The sequence below is a fragment of the Xiphias gladius genome, chromosome 23 (genome assembly GCF_016859285.1).
Source record: "Xiphias gladius isolate SHS-SW01 ecotype Sanya breed wild chromosome 23, ASM1685928v1, whole genome shotgun sequence".
NCBI lineage: Eukaryota > Metazoa > Chordata > Actinopteri > Istiophoriformes > Xiphiidae > Xiphias > Xiphias gladius.
In genome coordinates, this window is record NC_053422.1 from 8,804,690 (window position 1) to 8,832,099 (window position 27,410).

The window sequence follows — 27,410 nt, forward strand, 5'->3', positions numbered from 1 at the left end:
AAAGTTGTCTCTTTTTTGTGGACACACAGTGGACTTTTGGACCCCACTGTGTGTATATATAACACATACTACTACATTAACTATGAATCTTTCCTTGCAGTTACCTGGAAGGTAATATGCTGACATCTGTGCCCAAGGAACTGGCATCCCTGAAGCAGCTGTCACTGGTGTATGTACTACTCTCATAACCTTGAACAGAATACACGTCAAATCCTCATGCAGATAGATTAAAAACGTAATTCTGTGTGCGGACAGTATGCACTGTATGTGTGCTTGTTTGTCTGTGAGCATTTACAGTGTGCTTGTATCTACACAGCGACCTGAGCAACAACAGCATCAGCACATTGGCCCCGTACACCTTCTCCAACATGACTCAACTAGCCACTCTGTAAGTTACTAACAAACAACTAGTCATGCATACACACCCCGCCTATGTCTCAGTGTCTCATATGAATTGCGTGTTCATGCGTCAGGTTAAAACCCTCTAGACAAATCAGTGTTTTCTTCTCTTAACTTTGATTAATCTTCTCTCTTACCTTCTTTCTTCTTTTCTCTTTCTCTTATATCTGTCTTCCAAGCATTTCCACTTCTGTCTTCCTCTCACCCTCTTCACTAGTCACCTTCTTTTACTATCTCCACACCCAATCCTCTGTCTCATGCCAAGCTCGTCTTGTATCTTCCTCTTATATCATATTCTTCCTTTATCTCATTCTTAATACACATGTAGTATATTGTTTTCCTATCTATGTAAGCCTTTCTAAAAGTTCTCAAAACTGTCTTTTCACTTCTTCACCACTCACTCAGTGAACCTGATGATTTATAATCTGCTTTAACTCCTCTTAAATTTCCCTCTCCTCACCTGCCGGTCTTCATTCCTTTCTATCTTGCATACAAATTCCCTTTCTCAATTTTGTTTCTTTGTTTTTGCTTTTAGCTTATCAAGTGTATTACACGGATTTTACATCAACTTGCTGTGTGTCCAGGGAAAGTTGACTGAGCGTATTTGCTCTTTTCCAGCAACGTCTTGTTTTATATTTCGTACAGTCGCACTGATTCATGCCCAGGAGCTGCCCAGTGCATACTTCCTCTGTTATTGGCTGTAAGGCTTCTTTCTCTAACATTTATGCCAGTCATTAGCCTGAAACTGGAGATCTGAAAGATCTGGGAGTTTTTTTCCCTCTTTCCTCTTAGACATACTTAGGCCCCTTGATAGTCAGTCGTTATTTTTTTAATCTCATAAGCCAAAACCTGCTGAGAACCATGAGGTTCTAGGCTACTATTGGCTTAAATATACATATCAGGCATTAACAGTCATCTTTGTATACAAGGATGATTATGGGGCTCCATGGTAAATTATGTTAAAAAAATGATGGCACCATGAAACAACCAACTTCATCTCGTTTGACCACTCTCTCCTTCAATTTTTGTCTCCTTCCCTTTCATTCGTTGCTAAACTTAATTTTTAGTTCATTAGCAGTTTCAAAAGAGGAAAAATCGACTGTGGTGTGGGAGTTTGACATTACAAACACATCAGATTTGCCCCTGGCAGTTTTTTACCTCTTCCTAATTTTCCTACTTCATTAAATATGTGGCCCCCTCGATAATTTCCCTTTGTTTAACCTACACTGGCTTCAGGTTCTGTACTGAGTTATTTTAAAACCAAATTTGCTGTGTCACCTCTCATGTCATCCCTCTTCTTTGTCTGTCCATCCTCTGGGTCCCTCTACATTAATTTTGATGTATTCAGGGATGTATTCTAAAAGCTAACAAAAAAGAATTTGAAATGAATATGTTCAAGAGAAATAATATTGTGAAAAACAACATCGTGAGCCAGAAACTAAGTCTTGTGACCTTGTTAATGTCCTCTGTCTTCCAGCATCCTGAGTTATAACCAGATTCGCTGCATCCCAGTCCACGCCTTCGACGGGCTCAAGTCACTTCGCCTGCTGTGAGTAGCAAGCTTCATCTTCAAGTGCCGCAGTGGATTCAATATTCAACACTCCCCTTTGCTGGTTATAGTACTGAATTAAATCAAAGTTTAATCATCCCCCGGTGTCAGGAAAAGTGCCATGTTAAGGCCCAGTCGCAAATGAGCCGCAGCCACCCAATCATTTGTTGTTTCACGATAGTATAAGAGATAAAAATGACAATCTCTCATCTCCTCTTTAATACACCCTCTCTATCTACACGCTCTGGCCCCTCTCTCGCATTGTGTCCCTTCACTCTGTCTCTCCTTCTCTCTCCTCCATCCATCCATCCTTTCCCTCCTTTTCTCTCTCTCTGCCCAATGTAGTGTTTGATGAATCGACCTTCAGCCTCTGTTTCTCTCAGTCATCCATCTGGTTGTCCACCCTCTGTCTCACAAACCCGCTCGCATGCATGCGCAAAATGCACATGAATATTGCTGTCTGACCATCCTCTCACACGTATACGAGCAGCTAAAAACACACAAACATGAACGTACCCATACCCTGTATGAGATACACACACAAGCATGAACCCACATAGACACTTGCACCTTAAATGCTCATCGACGGAATTTACATTTGACTCTACTACATGCTACGTGTAGCATTTTAAATCGCACTGATACCTTGCTATATTAGATGAGTCTATGGTTGAGATCATTTTTAGCTTGTTTGCTTAAAGGTTTGGCTCTCCCAAATTACAAGAAAACCTGTTTTCTCACTTATGTCCGGTGGTCTGCTTGCAGATAGATTTACTTTGATTTGTCCAGTTTCAAGACATCCACCTTTGAGACCCCCCCCCCCCTCCCCCAATACAATGGAGGTGAATGGAATCAAAACATTCAAAAATTATATTCAAATAAATCAACAGTGCCATCTCTCCTACTCTAGATAATCCGTGAACCTTACTGTGAATAATTTTCCTAGGGACTGCTGTTTTGGTAGAAATTAGTTACAAAGAAGCCACTATTGGTAATGAAAAAGTATGTTTTTTCTTAATTTCATTGACACTACCCTTTTTTCTTATTGTTAGAGCTAGCTAGTTCTCAAACATAGGACTGCATTGCCCACAATCCCCGGTGTTTCTTGTTTTAATGAGAATGCTGCTCCTCCTCATCCATTCCCTGCATCATTAAAAGTGTGTTTTCTCATTTGCATATTGAAGAGGATAAATAAGTTGAAGGTGATGTTTACATCAGCAGAATCTGTCATGGCTTCACATGCAGTGCTGAGGCCGATGATCTTGTAAATTATAGCCATATTTCAAAATGAATAAAGCTAAGATATACTGTTAAATGTCAAATTCTATGGAAGTAACTTTCAACTGAAAACTCCACCAACATGATATAACGATTACAGATCTGATTCCTGTACCTTGTAATCTCTGTAGACATTTCTACCTGAACTTCGGCCATCTCGGTTTATTTAGAAAGAAAAAGTCAGTGTTTCGCCCTCAGAGAAGTCAGCTTTGATTCTGGCCTTTTCTCTAAATATTGACTGTATCTCCTACAAGGTTTTCACTTCGCAGAAGTTTAGTGATCTTTTTTTTTTTTTTTTTTTTACCCTTCTCTCCTTTCTTCCTTTCATTTTAGCTGATGTTGCCTTGGGGACTGCTCCCTCTCTGCCCCCGCATAGCAACTGGTTGCCAGGCAGCCATCACTGTCACATCCTCATTACCCACAACCCCCTCTGGGCCAACCCTGTGCGGGGGCTATTAGACCACCATGCATAGATGCACAAACACACACAGAAATGCACGTAAAACATATAAAGACATTAAGCACACACACAAGAAAAAATGTGTGAAAAGAGATGACATACACACAAATATGTGCACATGTACACTTGCAAGCACAGCTACGCACACTGATATATACACGCATGCACACACACACACACACACACACACGCACACACCTGTCTAACATCAGATTGACATAATGCATTCCTTAGCCCCTTACTCTAACCCTAACCTGAACCTAATTGTAATCTAATTAAAACCAAGTCCAAGCCCTTTGAAGATGTGAGGACTGGCCAAAATGTCCACACATCCATAGAAAGAAACGCACACACACACACACACGCACACACACACACAGACAGAACCACACACACACACACACACACACACACACACACACACACACACACACACACACACACACATTTTTCCAATAGTGATGGTTTGATAGCTGTCCCCTGCTACAGCCCTGTGCTCTAATGGAATGTGAACTTATATCCAGCAGGCGACACACTCAAACTGCAAAACACAAAGGCACACACACTCTGCAGTTCCTGAGCCCTTGGAGACAAAAGTTTTAGACACACAAACAACAAATCTACACACACAAACGCGTACGTTAAAACCCAAAGGCAAGAAAACAAAAATGCACATCGTCACACCAATACGCACATGCACACACACACACACACACACACACACACACATTCTGCTACAGGACCATATGAGACTGTTTATATTCAGAGACCAGGACAAGCTTATTGCCCAACAATGAAAATAAGCTTTCTGTTTATTTTGTGTTATTCTTTCATAAATATTTTATTTATTTCTCATTATAAAAGGGGATGATGGTGTGTCTGCAGCTGAACAACCACAATTAATTTTAAATAATTTAGCATGCAGCAAGTCAGAGTTAGATTGGTTTATTAGTTTGCTGGTAAACGAGTAATAGGCAGTTGGGCCATCTGTTTAATTTAACTTTAATATGATGGATATGATGCACTGGTTTCTTTAGATATTCATTGTTTAATTAGTAAATCGTGCACTGTCATCTACGGGCAGGCCTTATACGCAGCTTCAAGGTTTTGATCTAAATATACTGTACAGACCAGTCAGTTAATATTAGCAGCTGTGCCACTATAAGCACAGTGGTGGTAGATGAAGTAGAAGTAATAACTAGTAGCATCCTGGGCTGAATTGAAAGGTCAAAGTGCTGTTTCACATTCTCTTCCATGCTGCAAAAAGTGTGATGAAAAGAAACACAGAATACTTGATCAAATTAATTAATTACACAATAAAATTAACAATGGGTCAAAAAGCGACGTCTTGAATTTTTAACAAGGTTAGTTTTGAGTTTAATATTCATGTGGACTCTTGGTTTGCTCTCTGTCTCTCTCTCCTCCAGGACTCTCCACGGTAATGACCTTTCAACTATCCCAGAAGGAGCTTTCAACCACCTCACCTCTCTGTCCCACCTGTAAGTACAGCCACTGTATCTGTTTGTGTGTATAAGCATCTTGGATGCAGGTCTTGTGGAGTGCGCTTTTAATTGTGTGTTTGTGTGTGTGTCTAGGGCTCTTGGTGCCAACCCCTTGTACTGTAACTGTGACCTGCGCTGGCTCTCTCAGTGGGTCAAGGCTGGCTTTAAAGAGCCTGGTAAGAGGAAACGCCACAATCAATATGTCATTAAAATACCTGTAGCCATAAATGTTGCATTTATTGTTATGTACATTGAATTTAGTGAAGAATAAGAGAAGTTACAAAGTATGCTGTTATACTGTGTCAATAAATTTTGTTTTTGAACAGGCATTGCTCGTTGTACCGGACCCCCCGACATGGCTGACAGGCTGCTGCTCACCACACCACTCAACCGATTTCAGTGTAAAGGTAAATAGTCACTGTTCTACCTTTATTTCCTTACTACCACCCGGTTCAGAATATTCTATTATTTGTCCATACATGTCAGTGTTGACCTGTTTTAGTACAGAAAGGTGTTTAAAACAGGGATACGTGGCCGTTGGTCTCTGAAGTAAGTGTGAAGTGTTTATCTCTCTATGTGTGTTAGCTGTTTGGTAGACTGGTCACATGTCCAGGGTCTTCGCTGCCTCTCAGCCGATGCATGCTGGGATTGGCTCCAGTACTGTGGAAGCAATTAAACATCTGGTGTTTTTGTCAAGAAGTTCTGTGTAGCCTCTTCTCCTCCTCAGAGCGCATTGATTAGATTGTCTCTTTTTAAACAAGTTCAGTGAAATATAGAGTGCACTTCCGGTAAATTTTCAGGCGTAAGCTGAGAGGCAGCAAAAAGCTGAGATGAAGGGCTTTAAAGCTAATCATATCACTTTGACTGAGCCACTTTGAGGCGCTTCAAGGAGTCAGACAACCTCGCCAGACAATCAAGACATATGTATCATGGACTATTGTTAAAAATGTTATGTGAGGTTGTTTGTGCTGTTGAATCAGCCCGATCAGTAATACACCCCGATATTTTTCAAGAGAAGATTGCCTGTGTTCATAGCTATGAAATGAGTGACAAAACATTCTCACCCCCTCAGTTGTATTTCACTCATACAGTTCAGGAGCAGTCAAACTCTAACATTACTTGCCCCAGGGCTCCCTTGCTATCAGACCAGATGGGAAAACACACTAGAAAAAGGTACCTCTTGAAAAGAATAGTCCTCCATGTACAGTGAAACTGTAACACACAGGCATAGTTTGCTGTGCATGTATGTTAGACGAATTGTCGGAGTAGGTTTTCAGATGAAAATAAGAGTATGAAGTGGATTGTGACTCAGGTGGTGAGATTAAAGTCTTATCAAGGTAGCATCATTACCTTTTCTTTTCGCTTCTACATGCCCTGGCCTCTGAAAAAAATCACATTTATTGCTCTCCTAGGCTCTTACTTTTCTTCTTTTCTTATCCTGTGATGCCTTTGCTCAGCACACCATCCATTAAATGAAGTCTACGGGAGTGCCTTTTAGCACAACATGAGTAAATATGTATGTCTTTTCTGCTGATGGCCCTTTTCTCCATTTCTGTCTCCTTCTTTATCCCTCCATTTCCCCCCATTCGCTTCCTACTCTAATCTGCTTATGTGTCTCTTATCTTTCTCAGGTCCAGTAGATATCAGCCTGATGTCAAAGTGCGCCCCCTGCCTGGCAGCACCATGCCAAAACAACGGTACATGTGTCTCTGAAGCCACGGGGTCCTACCACTGCACGTGTCCATATGGATTCAAGGTGAGATACTGAATAGCAGCGGAGGGAGACACTTTTGACTGTAAGGTGGAAACCTGAAGTAACATACTGGGCTTAGCAAACTTTTTTTCCTTAGTGTATAGTAAAAACTTTACTTCTCAATCTCAAAAGCAAAAGAATTCACTAAATGTTGAAGATAATGCACTGAAATTCACTGTGTGGCAATCAATATTTCCTTTAAATTTGTGAGAAAAAAATGTATTGTAATACTTCTTTTTAGTGAATGGGTACTTCACTATGTCAGTTTGATTAAATTCTACATGTGTTCTCTGTTGTGGTACTATGCCCATTTCTATTACCTCTTTTACTTATTTATGCTGTGGTAAATCTTTGTTTTTATGTGAATCAGCTCTGCCATCCTCTTTACTGTTAGTCGGAAGCCTTTTCAAAGTGTGGAAGCAGTAGAAATCAGTCCTTGAACCCTGACGATGTGGCCGTCTCCTGCTCCCCATTACCAGCTACCTACACTTTCAGCTAACCAACCCGTTATTCAGTGGTTCATCAGTATTCTAAAGCTTCTGAATTACAGAGTCTAATGGCCACGGCGGCAGAAAAAAATGTAATTTTCGCCAGAATTGGGTATGTGTGTGTAAGGTATCATCGATGGATAGCCATGCTGCATAAGCCTGTGGTATTAGCAGTATTATCAGGCTTAGCTTTGGCCTTGCATGCATAATGTACCTTTCTGTTCATCAGTAGAGAAATGATGACTACAGCTGGCTGCACTGGAGGTAATGACTGATCAAAAGACAAAGGGTATAATAATTGTCAAGACCCCTGCATTCAGAAAGACATGTAAATCTACTTCTGAGAAGGCAATTTGCATTGGCGGAGTGTGTGTGGAATATATGTGAGCGTGTGCATATGTGTGCGGACTCATGTATGTATCTGTACACGTCTGATTACCCACCCATTTGTTTGCATGTGTGTAAAGAGATCAGTGAGGTCGTGCCTCTGTAGGAGTTTTTGCGTGTGCACATGTGTGTGTGCATGTGCTTGTGTTTGTGTATATGTGTGTACAAGCGTTTTAAAGATACGCTTATGATCTCATATGCACACACATCTCATAACCTCTGGGCTTTTACAAGAGGACAAAGTCTTAGTCTCGCTTTTAATTAAAACATCACTTGCCAAGGTCACAGACTAGGAAACAGGGACTGTTGTTGTGTATGTGTCTGCATGTGCTTGCTCATGTGCATTTATGTGTCTGTGTGTAGGTTTTTCTTTTTGTGTCAGCGTCCAGTAGGACAACATTTATTAAAATATGTTAGAGAAATCAAAGACGGAGCAGCAGAGGACAAAAGATGGAGAGAGAGAAGGAGAAAGAGAGAGGGAAGACAGAAAGAACTGAGGGAAGCGTAAACTAAAGGAGACAAAGTGAGAGAGGTTGATGTATAAGAAAAGAGAAAGCAATATATTAGTAACGATTCTGTGAGAGAAACAGAGAGAAAACATCTAAAAGAAAGGAAAAGTGAGAAAGAGGGAGAGGCTGAAGAAAGAGAGGGTGAACAAAACATAAACAAAGAGCTACAGTAAAAAAGAAAAGAGAGAAGGACTAATGAAGATGGATGGAGAGGGAAAACGGGAATAAACGTCCACGTCTTGGCTTTGATCAGAGGAAGTGGGTCTGTTTGCCGCCAAAGCTTTGGTGGTTTGAAATTAAAACTACAGCCGCAGGGTTCGATGTAGAGAGGGAGTTTGTGTGTATGTGTGTGTGTATGTGTGTGTGTGTGTAGGACTGATACATGATACAGTTTCAAGTGAAAGCTGTTTATTCAGAAAACAGGTGTGCGGTTAGAGGAGCAATGAATCAAAGAAGTAGGCTGTGGCATGCTTTAATGTGTGTTTGTATACTGTGTATGTACATTGTGTGTGTGTGAGTTTGTGTTTCTGTGGAAGAGAGAGAAAGAAAAAAACACTGCCGTGAGAGTAAAGCGGTTGATTGACAAATTGCTGTATTTTAGATTAACCAAAAAGAATAGATTTATTCAACCCTCTATCTCTGCAGGCTGTTTTCTTTCACTGCAACTAAAATATTCAAAATATGTGCTCGTAAAGCTGAAAAATTGGTAGTTAATTAAAACAGCAAAAAATAAATGATACCTGACCTACTAAGTTTTACTTTTTTGTAGGAAAAAAAAAAAAGTGTACAGACAACATTGTCACTTTGTCCTAGGTCAGCTTCTGTGATAGAAATATATTTATATATAAATATATATTTTCATAGCAATTATAATCGGTGCCTGATTTCTTAACTGTGATTTGATATTGTAAAACAATAAAACACAAAATCAAAGGGGTTGCAATATTTGTTTTAATATATACAGTATATTTTGATATAATTTCACAGTAATGAGCTCTTTTTGCCAGTCTGCGTGACAGTTTCGATATAAGTTAATACACATAGAGGTTCATAAGATCCCTCAAAAGCTTCCCACCCCAAAAAATGCTGCCAAATGTATTCAGTTGTTAGGCAGACCCTGGGAATCAAAGCTGTGTCTCTGTGGTGGTGGACGAGTACTTTTACCCTTGCACCACGTGGGCATCGATCAGTAAGGCTTATTACCATACACATAAGTTAAAGACAACGGCTGTTCTGTGATTTTCTTCTGCATTTACCTGTAAAATGATCACTCAGAGAGAAAGTTGGAAGGTCATTCACGTTTATGTCAGCTGCTGAACTGAAATTCAACGAGACCAGAGAGAGGTGTGTCTGTGAAGGGAAAGCCCGACCTTGTGCTCACAGGGCAATACTGACGACTCTTTTCTACGGAAAGTAGCAAAGGTTTTTCCAAAAACTCACTACATTTTTCGCTTGGTGCTTTTGGAAAAAAAGTCGCTAAAATGGTCTGAAAGGTCGGTAAATCTAGCGACAAAGGCTCTAAGTTGGCAACACTGCCAGTAAAGGGTCCCCCTGGTGACGTATTAAAAACTGTTTGCGCCAATTCATTTTGAAAGAGCTAATTAGGACACTCCAACACTTGGCCAGCCAACCAATAGTGTAACTTCATCACGCAATCAGTCAGTCAGTCAGCAACATTCGTGTTTATGGGGCTGGCCCTGCTGTTGCAGTCCAGCCAAAAAGGGGTTATGAGACAAGTGGTTTGAACATATCTTTGGACTGTAACTGTCTTTGTTTAGGTAGTAAAATTATCTTTAGAAGAAAAGATTCTATATTCAATATTAACTTCTTTGCCTCGCCTTGTCTTCTCTTCTCCTCAAGGGTCAAAACTGTGAAATACCCATCAATGCCTGTATTAGTTTCCCCTGCTCTAATGGAGGAACCTGCCACATTCAGCCTGGCCACGAGGACCACTTCAGGTACAACAATATCTGTTAATAACTAATATGTCATATAAAATGGTACATTTCTGAGTTTTTTGCATAGCATATTGCAGTTTCAGTCACTGAGAGAGTGCGTGTGTGTGGGCTTATGTGAGCAATTATGTGCCAATTTCTCAAATACCTCCTTTTCTATTTTAAACCAGCAATACGTTCATAATTCAGTCTATATATTGCATGTGGATGACTGAGTAGAATAAAACAAGAAAGAGTCATTTCAAAGAAGTCCATCGGGAATCCATTTAGGCTGTGGGTCAAATCTTATTGCCCTTTCTACCCTGCTGCCCCTCTCTATTGGTGTAGACGTTTTAAAAAAACTTACCCTGTATTCTCATCTAAAGGGAAAATTAACTTTACTCGGTCCCCAGAAATATAGACAGCGTGATTAGAGTGGACAGTCTTGCTTCACTGGACAATGCATTACCCGAGATAACAGCTTACTTTGACCTTATGATGCGTTTTCCTTCTTGTGTGTGTTGTAGGGTGGGGTGGGGGATTAGACAGGAAGAGAGCAGACATGTCAAAGGAGGCAGCCCCATTTGGGTTGCTCATTAAATCCTTGTGCCCTCTCCGACCTCCTCAGCTGCTCAAAGAGATGTTTTAAACTTCTGCCATTATTCACATTCTCTTCAATGGTTTTGCATAAAACTGTCAACATACTGTTTCCATAATCTATGTGTTTTTATTTTTTCTGAGATGTTATTGTTTAATGCATAATTTGAACGTTAGCTACAGAATAATGGAATTTTTAAGATTTAAGTATTAACCAAAAGCTGTCTGTGTACGGGCCTCATCTACCATAGCTTTCCCTTCAGTATACCATTTGTTAAGACAACTGTTCAGAAGAAGAAAATGTTGATAGGAACATTTAATATTGCTAAAAGGATGAGTACAAGTGCTTATATTGAATCTCTCTCTTGGTTTTTGTGTCGAAGTCCAGTACCATTTATCGAGAGTATTCACAAAGTCCATTTAGTAGCTTTTCTGGAGCTGTCAATCATATCTTATCATAAAATCATGAAGGGAACATTTTAACATTTAGATTTTCGTGACAACTAAGTAAATTCAATCTGCTGAAGAATATTATGTCATATGATCAAAAGCTCCATAACAGATACTAAATGGATCTTGAGTTGACATTGTTTTGTCAACTGCTGTTTCCAGGGTCAAGAAGAAACTTTGACACTCAGTATTTAAGGTCAGTGATGCTTTTACTGCCAGTTGAACAGTTTTTTCCCTTTACGAGTTCATAGTAATGTCCAATGGAAAGCTTCAGATTTAGTGTGTTCAAAGTGAAAGGATAGAAATTAGGTTACTTTCAAAATACTGTATACCGTATATAAACTGTGGAAAAATGAATTCCCCTTTAAATTCCTCAATTAACAAACTCATTCATAATAATTCACAAATAACTTATTTTTAAATTTATGCTCTTAAGGTGATCTATAATTGAAGCAGACATCCATGAGCCATACTGTACATGACCTCTTAATTCATCTATATTTATCCAGGAATAGCATACAAAACATGGTCGCTTCCTTTCCAGGAACTCCCTATTTCACGATTATAAAGTTTCACACATTCACACCTGGGAGCTACCCAGCACAATCACAGTGGTTGACTCCTGGCTGCAGAGCAGCTCCGCTGGAGACGTTGTGGGTCAAGAGCCTCTCCGTGGCTGTTGTTGAGGGAGTGGAGAGCAAAGCATCACTCATTTGCTTTCCTGCCCGTCTATTCCCAGGGAATAGATGAATATTCTAAAAAAAAAAAAAAAAAAATACAGTATCTCAGTCTTGTTTCTCACAATTCTAGACTACTGCTGCAGTTTTTGAACAATCTGACAGCTTGAAATACTGTAAATGTTTCATAGAATTATGAAAAAAATCTTAAAGTGTTCTTGGCCATGCCCTGAAATATTAAACACTGTATTCCCTTGTTCCGTGTCATTTTATGACTAATCCCTTTTGAATCAAGAAACTAAAATAAGAGTGTCCATGTTAATTTGGAAATAAGTGCCAAGAGACAAAATGTAACTCTGGTACTAGGCCACAGACCAAAGTAATTAAAATGGTCACCAATTCTTTAGAAATGTGATAAATTAAAAAAAAAAGTCTCAATGTAGTATGACATTTTAATTTGGTGCACTTTAACAAAACAGCCATTTTTCCATTAAATTGAACCCAACCACATTAAATACTCGATATTTTACACCCATTCAAACTCCTTAAAGGGCCAAGCATGCAGCCTTGCTAGTTGTATACTGCATATTTGTGTGTGCGCAGGCTGCCTGCCAGTGTCACCAGCATCTCCCCAAAAAGTGCCCCTTTATCAAAGGCTCATGACAAACAGCCACTTTGATTGAAGCAATTGTCATAAATATCTTAACCAGATTTGTCTCTTCCTCCAGCCCCTTAACAAGGCCTTTGCCCTTTGAAAAGCTTTGATATGTGTCTGGCCTTTAACGTCCTATGTGGTAATGCTATTAGCAGTCTCTTTACCCTTTACAGATATTCTCTTAATGTTAATACCAAAACAGGTAGATACTTGTGCCCTCTGAGAGAGACAAAGAAAAAGAGGGAGAAAGCCAGAAAGAGTGGGAGACCAGACCCCTTTGACATTTTAACATGTTATATAATCAGTTGGGGATATTCAATAAGTCCAATTAGCCTTGGTTCTTAGCAGGGACCCGTTTGTCAAAGTAAATAGTTTAAATGTCAAAACTGGGATTTGATCGTTGGAACAGTATGTATTTTGTTACTCATGGGAACACTTAATGTCTTTTTTTCTTTTCTTCTTTCTTTCTCACTCCTGCACTTTCTTGTACTATTCCTCTTCTCCCCTCTCTCTCTCTCTCTCGCTCTTGTTTCTTTCTTCACTCATTTTCCAGTAGCAGCAGAATTTGAGGAAGAATGATTATTTGTTAATATATTAACCTCTAAATTTAGAAGAATGTTTATATGTAGATGGAAATCTGGTTAACCCCAGTTTTAATCTTCATAATCTGCAATATTACCCACACGTAGTCTATGACTGAGTGACTGAAAATCTTATCAACCCAGAACTATGTAAAACCATTTACTCTCATTTCTTTACAAAAGCTGTAAAGAAAGTCAAACATCTAACAACCAAAGATATTTTTCTATTTTTTGGTGGAGCTAAACCAAAACAGAACTAGAAAGAGAATGAATATTGGACTTGGACTCCAACGGGATGTTCATGTTGTTTTGTGTCTTTTGGATGACTAACTAGCTCACGTTTGCTAATACATTAGCCATAACAACTTAACTGGCTCACTGTATCTTAGGTGCCGAGTTTGTTTTTGCCCCTAGAAATGAAAACTCATTTAATGAAGCTTTTAGATTTAGCTTTTCCAAACCGGCAGACAGACAGGGTGGGGGTAACTACTGGCTATCATATGTGGTGTGGGAAGAGAGAGAGTGAGTGAGATAAGTGTTAGTGTGCGAAAAAGTCTGTGTGGTACCAAAGTTCGATTAGAAAAGAGAGAGTGAAACAAAACGAATAAAAAAAGAGAAGTGGATAGGTTTTACAGGCAAGGGAGTGGGAATGACAATGTATTACAAATAAGTTTGAGTGTGTGTGTGTGTGTGTGTGTGTGTGTGTGTGTGTGTGTGTGTGTGTGTGTGTGTGTGTGTGTGTGTGTGTGTGTGTGTGTGTGTGTGTGTGTGTGTTGAAAATTGTCAATCTCTTGTGCTGAAACGGCTTTTCCTTTGCTTAGTTATTAGGATGACCTTGCTTTTAAAATCCTTTTCATCCACTAAAAGTGGACTCGATAAGCGTAGGAGACTAACAGAACAATAGAGAGTTGTGAGGGAGAGGAGCTGCTGAATGCAGCTGTGGTCAAATGTATCAAACTTTCTGTGTGTGTGTGGGGGGGCTGATCTTTACCAAAAGATAGTGTGCGTGTGTTTGTTATCTATTATAAGGAGTTAACCCGGACTGAGATACAAAGGTTTGGGAGAGCGGGGGGGGGAGATCAAGAGCTGTTGAGAAGAAAAGATCCTGAAATGAATCTGAAGATGGAAGGAGAAAAAACAGTGACAGGAGGAAGGAAGATGAATGGAGGGGAGGAAGAGGAGGAGGCTTTGATAATTCCTTTAGAGTGCCCCAGGTGGGCGGTGTCCAAAAGCAGTGGCATCAAACTAAGTTTATCTCAGCATTTTTTATTTTTTATTTGTTTGTGTATTTATTTATTTATTTTTAGAACTGGGTGAGTTGATTTGATTTAAAGCTTCTGCTTGGCCTTTTTAGACAGTAGAAGCTGGAAAACATTAACTTCTAAAACATCCCCTAACAATAAAGACAGAGATGACATGAATCACAGGGCTGTGTTTGAAAGGGCGACTACTTCTCTCTAAATTTTAGGGCAGGAGAAGATTGTCAGGGAGGATTAGTGTGTGGCAATAGCAGTTTAAAATTTGAACAGCCATGTTAAAATTTCATTTCTGCTATAAAATGAGGCATGAAATGGTGTCTCTTGTTGGACCACTAAATATAGACGTGCTGTGGCTCCAGCGGTGTGTAAGAACCAGCATAGAATAGAGGAAATCCCGCTAGAATAAAGATTAAATTGTTTTCTTAAAAACTCTTATAGTGGAATTTAAGTGGAAGTCAAATTGAGCAGCTGTTTGATCTGGCTGATTGATTTTATTTCAAAATGTGCAGCAGGAGTGTGTGCTCAGATGTGGCCCAGTTACCATCTAATGGTGGACATTTTCTGTATGTGTGTGCGTGTGTGTTTGTGTTTGTGAGTGTAGCTGTGTCTGTCCACCCGGTTTCGAAGGCCACCGTTGTGAGATAAACCCAGACGACTGTGAAGACAACGACTGTGAGAACAACTCTACCTGCATCGATGGAATCAACAACTACACTTGCGTCTGTCCACCCAACTACATAGGTATAAACACACACACACACACACACACACACACACACACACACACACGCACACAAACTTATATGCACCATCTCTTTCTAAACTCAGATATTCCTGAAACCCCTCAGTCTTTGCCCCAGAGAGGCTGGGAGGGCCACCAAGTCCCTCCACTAGTGCACACACATACACACCCATACAAAATCATATTTTCCACTTTACTGGATGGTAAGTTAGTAATGGACAGCCTCTCCGCAGTGACCTGAAACCGCTCCTACAAGAGGTTGAAAGAGCAATCACGAGAGAGAAAGTTGGAGAGAGAGAGGGAGAATGACAGTAAAATGGCAAAAAGAAAACGAGGAAAAAGGGGAAGAAGGGGACGATAAAGGGCAGACGCAGTGAGAGGCGGAGAGAGTGAAAGGGAATGAGAGAGAGAGAGGAGTCCAGCGAGTTGAAGCTAAACTGCTGACTGGGAAGTTAAGTTTTTCTATCTGTAGCAGTGTCCTCTAAGACACACACACACACACATACACACACACACACACACACACACACACACACACACACACACAGCTGGTCCCCTCTGACACTGGACCTCGGTCAATATACACACACTCTCACCCACACATGCGCCATGTCATTATCGTTGTTGGCATAAAGAATCCTCACACACTGCCAGCCACCCTACCACATACAGCTGCTGCACGCACACACGCGCACACACACACACACACACACACACACACACACACACACACACACACACACACACACACAGCTGGTTCCTTTGGCTCTGATCCTCCACTCAGCTCAGTGAACCGCGGCATGATCATCAGGTGTCACATTAAGAGGGACAGTCCTTTGCTAGTCGCTCTGCTTTCTCCAAACTCAGCAACCAGGATTGTCACGTTACATTTGCACCAGGGGTTTTAAAAAAGCTGATGTAAGGTTTCTACAACCGAGGAGCTTTATTCCAAAATGAGAAAGCCACGGTTTTTAAAAAAAAAAAAATGGTCATGGCGCCGAATGAGCTCAACAAATTAAATGTCTTTTATTATGAGAATCAGTATCTTGTGTGCAGTTTCACTGTTTTGGCTAGAAGATGGCAAAGGGTCAGGGGGTCACAAGAACATTAGGATTCATCCTTTGGAGACCATTTATGCAAAGTACATGTCAAGAAAATTGAAACTGAAATGCTTTGCCATGGAGCAAACTATTTGTCATGGGGACATCTTGACTTGAAGATAGTGCTACACAAAAGATGAAGGAGTCAATAAACTCAAATAAACTAAAAATTATGTCCTAACAATTTTGGCCAGCAGTTTTATTCAGATATCTTGCTCTGGATGGTCCAAATGCAACACCCTTCCATTGTGGGGCAAATATTCCAACAGAATATGTTTCCAGCATTTGAGATTCGCTTTTCAACAAACAAGGGATCCCTGTATTATTTAAATACCAAGCTACGAGTGTCTATTTTGTGTCTTTATATGTATGTTAAAATTGACATTTTGAATGAAACTCTTCCCCACACTGTTGATGGGCTCATAAAACTCTGACAAAACCTAAATGTGGTCTGGCTCGCAATTTAACATTATTTAATCATTATTTAATCAAACAAAAAAGACTGCCAGGCTGGTTTGGCCTCTGAGCCACAATTAACATTGGCAGTATTTTCCTGGGAATCTCTTGTGTCGCTTTATTGTACAAGTCAGACAGAGGGCAGTGATCCTCCATCACAAACTGAGCTACGGTAAAAATTTCAAAGTGTCTTGCAGTGGGTCAGTGAGGTTGTTTATCTTCCTCAGTAATCATCTCAACGATGGTCTCATTTGTGTTTGGTAATCATACTAAGGTATCACAGGTAATTTCAAACTGACAAATTAATGTTGGCATCTTTAACTAAGTGTCAAAAGTGTGAAATACTGTAGCCTGCCCAGGAGGTACTGTGTACAGTGAAGATTGGACAACTTAAATTTACTTTCACGTCATGCAGTTGTTTTGTACATTTGGTGCGGCTGAAAGAATTCTAAATGCCATTTCCAGCAGATGCAGAAGTATACTGTAGCTCAGAACAACATGCGTCTTAAAGTGACTCGATATGAGAGTGCTGGAGACAGACAGGGTGGGAGTGAGGCAGTAGGATTAGATTAAAGCAGGCAGAGAACAATGGAAATGTGTTTGACCTTTCTCAATCTCGTCTTCCTTCATACGACCAACTACGGCCAGTACTTTCACACACACACACTGTTAACCCTTCTCAGCTTTTGAGCATGTAAGTGGATGTGGGTCTGTGTGTGTGTGTGTGTGTGTGTGTGTGTGTGCGCGCGCGCATCTTTAGACAGCAGCCACTGTAACACAGCCTATTAACCCGCTTCTTCATCAGCTCTGAGAAAAAGCTGATAATGCTGTTCCCTGTGTGTGTGTGTGTGTGTGTGTGTGTGTGTGTGTGTATGCATGTATGTATGTGTACATGAGACCTTCCACTGTACATTATCTGGGGCCTGAAGAAGATAGAAACCTATATAAATTATCTTTTTCCATCCCTTGTTTTCTTTTTTCGCTTCTTTCATTTCCACTACCGTTTGAAACTGACAGAGGGTACATGTGAAAGAGGTTTGACTTTTTTCCCATAGGTTTTTTTCTGTACTCTTACTTTGAAAAATGATCTTCAAGTCAGAAGCAAGCAGTTTTTAGCTGTGATGCCTTTTCTTCACGTAGAGAACCACCTGGTTGATGAAATAATGCTGTAATCAAAATACTTACAGGCAAGTCTCCCCGCTTGGCAGCCATCTTGGCAGCGACCCCAGTCAGTTATTTCGGGCTAAAAGGACCAGGTTCCTGTCTAAATGAATGGGGAGAGAGCCATACTGCACTTCCAATGGTCAGCGGGGCATAAAATGTGCATGTATAGAATCACCAGGCAATGATAAAAAAAGCCTTAAGAAGTTTGGTGGCTTTGCGCTAAAAAAAGGTTTAAAACGCTTTTTATTCCACAGCTTATACTTCTACTATGCATTGTTGTTATGGACTTTTCTAGTCAGGATTCTTTAAGTGGTTTGTCTGTCTGTAGTAACATCTCCGCTGCAATCTGCAGCAAACACAAGCCCAAACACACACCTACACCTGCTGGTTTAGCCTTACATAATAAACTTTTTAATTGCTAAAGACTATACATTTCTCACACTCTGTCACCAGGTGACCTCTGTGAGGAGGTGGTTGACCCCTGTCTCCATGGTTTCGACCCCTGTCAGCATGACTCAAAGTGCACCCATGTTGGGCGCAGTTACAGGTGAGTGACAGCTTCACAGGATGTTGGCGCTTAAAAGGGTCAGAGGTCACGCCATTGAAAGTGACAACAACGTGACAGGAGCAGTCAGGTCAAAAAATTAAAAGCTGACTTTTCTGAAACTGGGAATCTGAGTGATCATTGTTAAACACTGCTGTCCTCAGAAAAATACACATCAAGACAGACGCACGTAAACACATCACTGAGGAAGACTGGTGTTGATGAGAAACAAAGTTTTTGGTACAAGTGATAAGCTTTAACGTGTACCATATTGACTATATACTAATATAACAATAATCTTCCCCTGCCACATTGTATAATTAATCTTTTACGTGATTCTTTAATCAATTTACAATTTTCCTCAAGAACGTCTTTGTTTATGCCTGTTGGTTTAGCAACACCTGCAGCTTGCAGCATGTTTTAAACTTATATTACATTTGGTTTGTTCCTAAAGTTTCTAAATACTGTGTGAAAGAGGTTTTATAAATTTTCTATCTAATGGGATATTTTGCATGTACACATTCAAAATTGAACTTGGTCTAACAGTGAGTAGAAAGTTTGATGTCCTGCTCAAGAGCACTTCAGTAGGAAACTGTAGGAAAGGCTTTAGAAACTGAAACCTGTCACCTCTTTGTACAGTAAAACGTGTGTAATCATGAGGCAAAGCCTGTTGCCGACACTCAAAGTCATCCCATCCCTATTTCCATGTCACTCTAGCTGCGAGTGTTTACCGGGCTACGTGGGCCAGCACTGTGAGCAGGACTATAATGACTGTCTGGAGAATAAGTGTCAACATGGAGCAGAGTGCGTCGACGCTGTCAACGGCTATACCTGCGTCTGTAAAGAAGGGTTCAGGTGAGAGTCATGGAAGCAGATCATGGACACAGTAAATCACTTGAAAAGACACACACAAGCGTACAATACACACATTGCAGGGCCAGACTGGGAGGAGATGCAGATGGTGCTTCATAATCAGACACTTGACTGTCTGGACCTACTGAGTGCCTGTGTGTGTTTCTGTGTGTGTGTGTGTGTGTGTGTGTGTGTGTGTGTGTGTGTGTGTGTGTGTGTGTGTGTGTGTGTGTGTGTGTGTGTGTGTGTGTGTGTGTGTGAATGTGTGTGTGTGCGTGAATGTGTGTGTGTGCGTGCGTGTGTGTGTGTGTGTGCGTGTGTGCGTGTGTGTGTGCGTGTAAAGCAGATGAAGCTCCATGTGGTTAATTGTAGCTGAGACTGTTGGCAAGACAGAAACAAATTCAAGAGAGAAAAAGAGACAGAGAGAGGAAGTTATAGGAATGCAGGAAAAAAAAAGAAAAATGAGACAGAAACAAACAGAAAGATACCGCATGGATAAAATTCAAAGACAGGTTCAGGTTTCAAATATGCAAGAAGAAACAAGTACTATCCGTTTGTCATGTCATGCTGATAAACTTGTCTATTTCCTTCAGGATTATTACCTTCCCAACTTCACCCGTGCAATCTCCAAATGTAATGAAATGGGGCAAAAGGCAGATGTACTAAACAACTTCTGACTGAAGATACTGACACTACAAATCACCCCATTAAAGCTCTACGAATACATTATCTCTGTTTAATCTACTCCTCCCTCAGCGGGCTGTTCTGTGAAAACCCTCCACCAATGATCTTGCTGCAGACCAGCCCCTGCGACCAATCAGACTGCCAGAACAGTGCCCAGTGCCTGGTGGTTGCTGGGGAGCCCGTCTGCCGCTGCATGCCAGGTTTCTATGGCAACAAATGTGACAAGATGGCCACCGTTCACTTCCTGGGACGCGATGGGTACGTGGAGCTGCCAGGCGCAAAGCTTCGCCCCACCGCACATATTTCATTACAGGTATGGTCGACCTTTGGCCTTGCTCACAGAGTTTTAGTTTTAAGTTATAGAAATCTAATAGTCATGCAGGAAGTTATAGGAATGTAAAAAATGATTTAGAAATAACCTTAAAGTCCTGCTTACCTTAAGAATAAAAAGCATTACCTTGTATAGTGTGTTTGGCAGTTAGAAAGTACAGAGACATATTCTTCTGCACTACATGGAAAAAAATATTCGGTTGCTCGAAACAGAGCTGTGAGTCTCTCGAATCAAGCCTATAGAGTTGCATGACTTAGTGCCGACGAAGCAAAGCAAACATCTGCTACACCCTCTGTTTCCATGTTAGACTGAGCACTGGTGTCTGTGCGCACAGACACACACACACGCGCGCGCTCATTCACACAGGCTGTACATTGCGGACACCTGAGAGTCATGTCCTAACTGAGACATATTTTTCTCCTTTTTGGAAATGAGGACGTAAGTAGGTGAAAGACACGAAAGAAAAGGAGGGCAGTCTTATTGATATTTACCACCTGTTTGGATCCATGTGAACATGTTTGAATGTGTGTGTGAATGTGTTTCTGCGTTCCTGCCAGGAGCTTAATGTCACTGGCAAGGCTGTTAAGACTCTACCGAGAGGCCCTGACTTAGAGGCAAGAGAGACAACATGAAAAAAAAGAATAATAGAATGAAGGGACCACAGCACTTCATAAATCACTGTATGTTTTTTGTCTCTCTCTTTAACACTTTTTCTCTCTTTTCTTGCAGTCTGCATCTCAGTTCTCTCTTCACCCACTTTTCTATATCTCGCTCTCTCCTTCCATCCCCCTTCTCTCTCTCCCTCTCTCTTTTGTTCTCCACATCTCTCCCTCCTTTTCTCCCCTCGGTGTGCCTCACTTGCTTCTTTTCTCCCGCAGCTTGTTAGCAGGTGTTGACTTGGCTATGCTCCATTGAAGGCAGTGTTAAGTGCTTGGCCCCTTGGCCCCATTTCCACTCGCTAGTTAGTTACCACGTAGCGGAGCACAGGAGCAAGTGTGACATGTCAAGTGTGTCTGTGTGGGAGGGAGGTGCGAGTGACCTCGTTTTGGGATGTGTGTGGTGGAATTTACATTTTATCCTCATTATCTTATAGTTCTTTAGCAGTTTGATGGAATGACATGTCGTCTTGAATCAAAAGTCCGTTTTTCATTTCTCTTTGATTTAGAGCTATATCGACACTCATTGCCAGCTATGTACGTCCGAGAAATGCGAGGGCAAACGACCTGTGCGGACTACCGAAATATTAAGACGGCCAACGGTATAGAAGTGGAACATAGTAGTCGTCAAAACATGTCACCCTGTTTGAAAGCTTCTAAAAAAAAGTCAATAAGTTTACTTACTTGTAGCCGAACAAAGTATACCACCAGTATGCAAAGGAAGGTGTTGAAACTTGATGGTTTTCAGTAACATAACAGCAGCTGAGATGATCAACAAACCATATAATTAGCGCTTAAAATCCGCATTTACTACAGGATTCATAAAAAGTTGGGGCATTACATACAGACGGAGGTCTGTCTTTGTCTGTCCTTGAAACCATAACTGTCTGTCATATGAATAAATTAGACGATTTATATAACAAGATTACATAAACTGTGCCCATTGCCGATGCTTGCTTTATTTGTGTAATCTCGCTACTGATATATTTTTTGTCTGCTGTACTGCAGCAGTTACTTCAGCAGTTCCCTTGGTGAATGACATACTGTATATGCACCATTCAGCCACAACATTAAAACCGGTAACTGGTTTTAATGTTGTGGCTGATTGGTGTATGTTACCCATGAGTACTATTTTCAAATATTTTTGTCTTAATTATTCATTCTACTTCTCTGTGTCTCCAGGTGGCGACAGATAAAGACAACGGTATTTTGTTGTATAAGGAAGACCACGACCCCCTGGCACTGGAGCTTTACCAGGGACACATACGACTCATCTATGACATTGCCAACTACCCACCGACCACTGTGTATAGGTAGGCCACACACACACACACACACACACACACACACACACACACACACACACACACACACACACACACAGAAAAGTATTCTCTCACTTTCTTAGTTTCTACATTAAATTATGATTTTCCAAATTCATACATTCAGTAAATTGTGCTGAAGGTCAGTCTTTAATATGGTTTAAGTACTTTAAAGGTTAAAAAACCCACACATACACCCTTAAACCACTTATGTATGCACATTCATTAATTTACTCTGACTCATAAAATCTTTATTTACGCACACACAGTTAAAGTTATATTATGTATTAGATTCAAATGATACAAAGGTTCAAGGTAGTTTAAGGGCACTTAAAAAATCAAAACGCACACACACACACACGCAAAGAAAATTACACAGAAACACTCAAGAATTCAATTACTATTCAGGTTCAACATGGGTTAAAGCTTACAAAAAGCCAGCACATGAATTCACATATATATTTTAAATTACTTATTTGTATCCATTGAATGGGGCTACTGTATAACATTTAAAAAATTCAAGTGCTACAGAAGCTCAAGGTAGTGCAAGGGTACTTAAGAATACAGAAAGCATACATGCACACGGTACACGCATACCAACAACTAAAGGTGCGTAGGATCCCAGGTTTCCATACATATACAGTACTTTAAGGGCTTTTCACTAGGTGCTAATTTAGCCATGTGTACACAAATCCCTCGGCACCTTCTTCTTTGCACACACTCAAACACACGCACACAGTTTCAGATCCATATCTGAGCACTTCCCTCTATAAACAAACATGAACTCAGAAAAATTCCTTTACAATCCAGACTAGACAGTCATGTCCCTGACAGAAACCCAACAGAAGTCTCTCTAGGTAAAAACCCAAACAGTGGAAACAAAAGCCCTCATTCAGTGTGTTAGGCACTGTAAGCCCTTGGATATTATATAATAAACTACATTTGCAGTTTCATAGGAATGGATATTCCATTGTAAGCTGTGGAAACAGGAATGGTAATCAATTCATGATAATATTTTCAGTTGTAAGATAAACCATTTTGGGTTTTTATGCAGCATATGCAGTCATATAACAGCATGTTGCTTTACAAACAAACAAAAAAAAACATAAACTTAAAACATAATGACCCACCAATGTGTGGAAAAAATGCAAAAAAATAACCAAAGAAAAAAAGTAAAGGGCCCAGATTCAAAGTTCCCCAGTTCAGTTGTCATTACTTAGACACGGCCAAAACTTTTCCCGGGTTCTTGTTATTCAGTTTTCAGATGTGGACTTTTCAGACAAGATGAACAGGCTTATTTTCAAATAGACTTTCCTTTGTAGATGAGAAGGCCTTTTAACCAACTAATGAGCCAGAGGGGTCATGGACTTCTCTCAACCCTAAGAGGATCACTGTAATAATCTAATAATTCACAAAAATCCTTTCTAGCACACCTGGCAAACCTCTATGAACAGTATTCTTTGTTTCTGGTGAACTTTGGCTATAATAAAAGAGCTAAAACAGTTAAATTTAGCTATAGAGAATAATACACATTCACAGCATTCCATATACAGTATGCAGTATAGATATACATTGTGTTTCTGTTTAATATACATAAAAACCTTAATGTGATGCCTTATTGATTCTCTCCATCCTCGCCATTTTAGTGAAGCATGCAAAACTGACTGAAGGGTGGATGGAAACAGGTCAAGAGGAGAAGGGAAGGTGTATGACAAAGAGAAAGGGATTAAGGAAAGAAAAATAATAGAGCAAAAGAATAAAAAGAGAGACAGAAAAAAAGGATTGCCCAACATTACGTTCAAGTAGACAATGAAAGAGAGAGAGGCCCAAGTCCATCTTTGTCTGGTGGTGATGGGCTCCTATTGATTCTGTCTGCTTCACTGTCTACACCGTCTGTAGCAGAAAGAAAGAAATGTGAGAGGGATATACGATACAGGATTCAATACCATATTGTCTTGGTATATTCATGGATATTCAGTTTGTAATGTAAGCACAGACAACAGTGCATTCCGTACAAAGGAATGTATAGCATGTAAGACCTTCATTAATCAATAGCAATAGTTCATTACCACATTTATTCAAATAAATACCTATAACCAAAAACACCATTGGCAAGATAATTGGGCACCTGCCTCTAGACCTCATTAGGTGTGGAAGGAAGACAGATACAGTAGCATAAAGCATCAAATATTATATCTACATTGTTGTAATAAATCAAGTCAAAAAAGAGACAAGGCAGGGGGAGGGCAACGCTCTGCCAGTCCAAAAACTGCTAAATTTTACAGAGTTTCTTGCAGTGGTAGATAATAGAAGGTGTTTCAGTCTGATGGAAAATCCTTCCCAACATGAAGTGCAGCATGGAAATGAACCTGAAAAAGCTAATATATTAATTGCAGCAGGAAACAGCCGAGTTTGTGTGAGATTTGGTGCCAATATTGAGAAACACTAGCACCAACAATACCACGGTGTGAGACGGAGGCTACCAATCATCTTGACCAAGGACTAATTTTTACAGTAATTATGCTAAGGTATGAAAATTTTACACCAGTAAATATGTAAATATTGAAAGTGGTTGTTTTTTTTTATGTTCTCTTTTGAATGATCAAAGGAGTCAGTGTGATAATGCCAACTGCAAATGAAGGAGGGGAGGAGAGAGAGAGAGACAGATGTTAGTGTAATTGAATTAATTAAGGGAGAGAGGAAGACTGGGGGGAAGTGTAAGGAGAAAGAAGTGAGAAAGGATGGAGCGAGGGAAAGAGGAGGGAGGAGAAATGAGGGAGAGAGTTTATTGCTTCTCATTCACTCTTTCTTCTCTATATATATTTCAATCAGTGATTTTCTTTCCAGCATGTAATGTCTATCTTTGGTTTAGGCTCTGCTCTGCTCTGTTCTCCCTGTGGATAGAGACAAGGTCAGAGAAAAAAGAGGAGGTACTGGTAGCCTTACTGCATCTGATGATAATATGCAGTCTGCTCATAACAAATTTCACTTTAGGATTAGGACGTTACCTCATATTACACAATCCTGCAAGTAGCTTTGGAAGAAGAAATTGAAGCCACAGTTTAGTACGTCAAGGGTGAGACTGTTTCTGCAACAGCTATTTCAATTATGATCCATTTAAATCCTTGTATTTTTTGCATGTATAGTTTCAGAATGTGTATTTTTTTTTAAATCACATATACAGTTAAATGGGGGTTCTGTGTGTTTTAAATTATTCTACTTGACTTGAGCTTATTGTGCAGTATTTTACTTTTCCGTCATAGTTAGTCAAATTTACATATTTTTGCTGATGTCCTCCTGAATAAGGCTTTTGATAAACTATAACTGATGTATGTCAATTACGTTTACCTCACTTATGACATTCAGGGGAGAAACTATCAAGTCTGAATGCTGGTTACAGTTTAATGTAAACTGTTAATTGCCCGCTATGCTCCAAGACAGACATGTGCAGCGGACACCCATGTGGTTCTGTTTATACTACATTTGTTGTCTGCACACATGAATGCGTTTGCATGTTTCTTGACATGCGTGGTTCACACACACAGTCGTCTTGGTCATCAATTTTGGGCTGTAAGTGGATTGCGTCGACCCTGCAAACAGGGTGTGTCGTGTGGATGCAAAAAGTGTAATTTGGGCTGTAGCAGGACTGGACAATAGGACAATTTCTGCCAGTTTCTTGGCTATGTTGTGTATTGAACATGATGTCTGCGTTCACAGGTTTTAGAGCGTTGTGCATTTATAGTGATATTGCTAGTGGTGTAATGTGATGAACATATTCAGCAGTGTTTCAGAGTAACTTATGAGATTTGCTAGTTTACGGTTACACCTCTGCTGATGCATGTATTTATAGAAACCATGTACCTCACCTACCACAGCATAGTCAGATTTTAAGGTTGCGTTAAGTGGATCTACCTCCTCATGTAGAGGTTATTTAGTATATTGAAGTAGTGTGTTGATGCATGTGAACTCTGCTGTCTTCCATGACCTATGATAAACCAATGCATACAAACAGCCTGATTATAATAACAATCTGGTGATGCCGTATTGAACCATGTAGGTAAATCCCCCCCCCCTTTCAGGGAGGCTACAGCTCAGGCTCAGCTGTAGAGCTGCAGCCCTGGAACTGGTAGAGACTATGACCTGCTTAAGGAGACTTCAGATGAGACCTCAGGGCAGATGTATGCCAAGAGATCATCCGGGTAGAAAGACAGCTTTATGGGTCATAAAAACAGCTTGCCGCCCTGTCAAGTCTCTCTAGTTTGCTGTAGATTTTTGGATTCTGTGCATTTTCCATTTCTGTGGTGAGATTTTGTTTTCTTCTCATAAATGAGGTTGGTTTGTAATCTGGATGGGTAAATGTGTAGAAACCACTTATCTCAAATATGACCTTAACCAGAATATTGCTAGTGTTCACAATACATGACACATGGTGAAAGAGGACAAGAGGAAGGGATGGTTTGAGAGGAAGGAAGGATAGAATAAAAGAATGGAAATGATGGAGTGAATCTAATTAGATGCGGGCACAGATGGGGAGGGGTGGAGACTGGGTTGAAAAGGTTGAGGAGGAGAGAGAGGACAGGCAGAGGGACGTATGGATGCACAGAAAGATAAAATGATCACTTGAGGGACCGACATAAATAGAGAGACAGCCAGAAAGACAGATGGATGGACTGAGGCTGGACAGAAGACATGAATGAAAGAGCATACACCATGATAAAGAGATAACTGGGTAGAATAGGTGGCCTGCCAGAGGAAAAAAACAGGAGGGGTAAAACAGATGGACAGAAGCAGCTGAGAGGAGAAGACCATGAGACACGGTTGAACGGAAGGATAGATGAGAGAGGAGTGAGGGATGACAGAGGGATGTAGTGAAAGGGGGGGAGGGGGCAGAGGGGAAAAGTAAACCCCAGAGTGAGTCAGGGAATTATCCTTGTCTGGTCTTGTTAACTTGACACAGGCCACGCCTGGAAGGCAGATGGACAGACAGACAGAGTGCAAGAAGTACTGACAGAAGCGGAGAAAGTAAGTGTAAAAGAAAGACAGATAAAGACAGAAAGGGACAAAGAGAGTGCACGGTAGCG

The 27,410-nt window shown here is 40.4% G+C and overlaps 1 protein-coding gene across 1 annotated transcript in view; it reads left to right on the plus strand.

The window, feature by feature from the left end:
- Nucleotides 1-27,410, plus strand: part of slit3 (slit homolog 3 (Drosophila)) — a 248,394-nt gene that overhangs the window by 210,236 nt on the left and 10,748 nt on the right. The window contains exons 21-33 of the mRNA XM_040120062.1: nt 101-169; nt 317-388; nt 1,877-1,948; nt 5,114-5,185; nt 5,282-5,364; nt 5,515-5,595; nt 6,820-6,944; nt 10,186-10,283; nt 15,080-15,219; nt 18,394-18,487; nt 19,202-19,339; nt 20,093-20,333; nt 22,190-22,320. Coding sequence (XP_039975996.1) covers nt 101-169; nt 317-388; nt 1,877-1,948; nt 5,114-5,185; nt 5,282-5,364; nt 5,515-5,595; nt 6,820-6,944; nt 10,186-10,283; nt 15,080-15,219; nt 18,394-18,487; nt 19,202-19,339; nt 20,093-20,333; nt 22,190-22,320 — 1,416 coding nt within the window. The remainder of the gene's footprint in view (nt 1-100; nt 170-316; nt 389-1,876; nt 1,949-5,113; nt 5,186-5,281; nt 5,365-5,514; nt 5,596-6,819; nt 6,945-10,185; nt 10,284-15,079; nt 15,220-18,393; nt 18,488-19,201; nt 19,340-20,092; nt 20,334-22,189; nt 22,321-27,410) is intronic.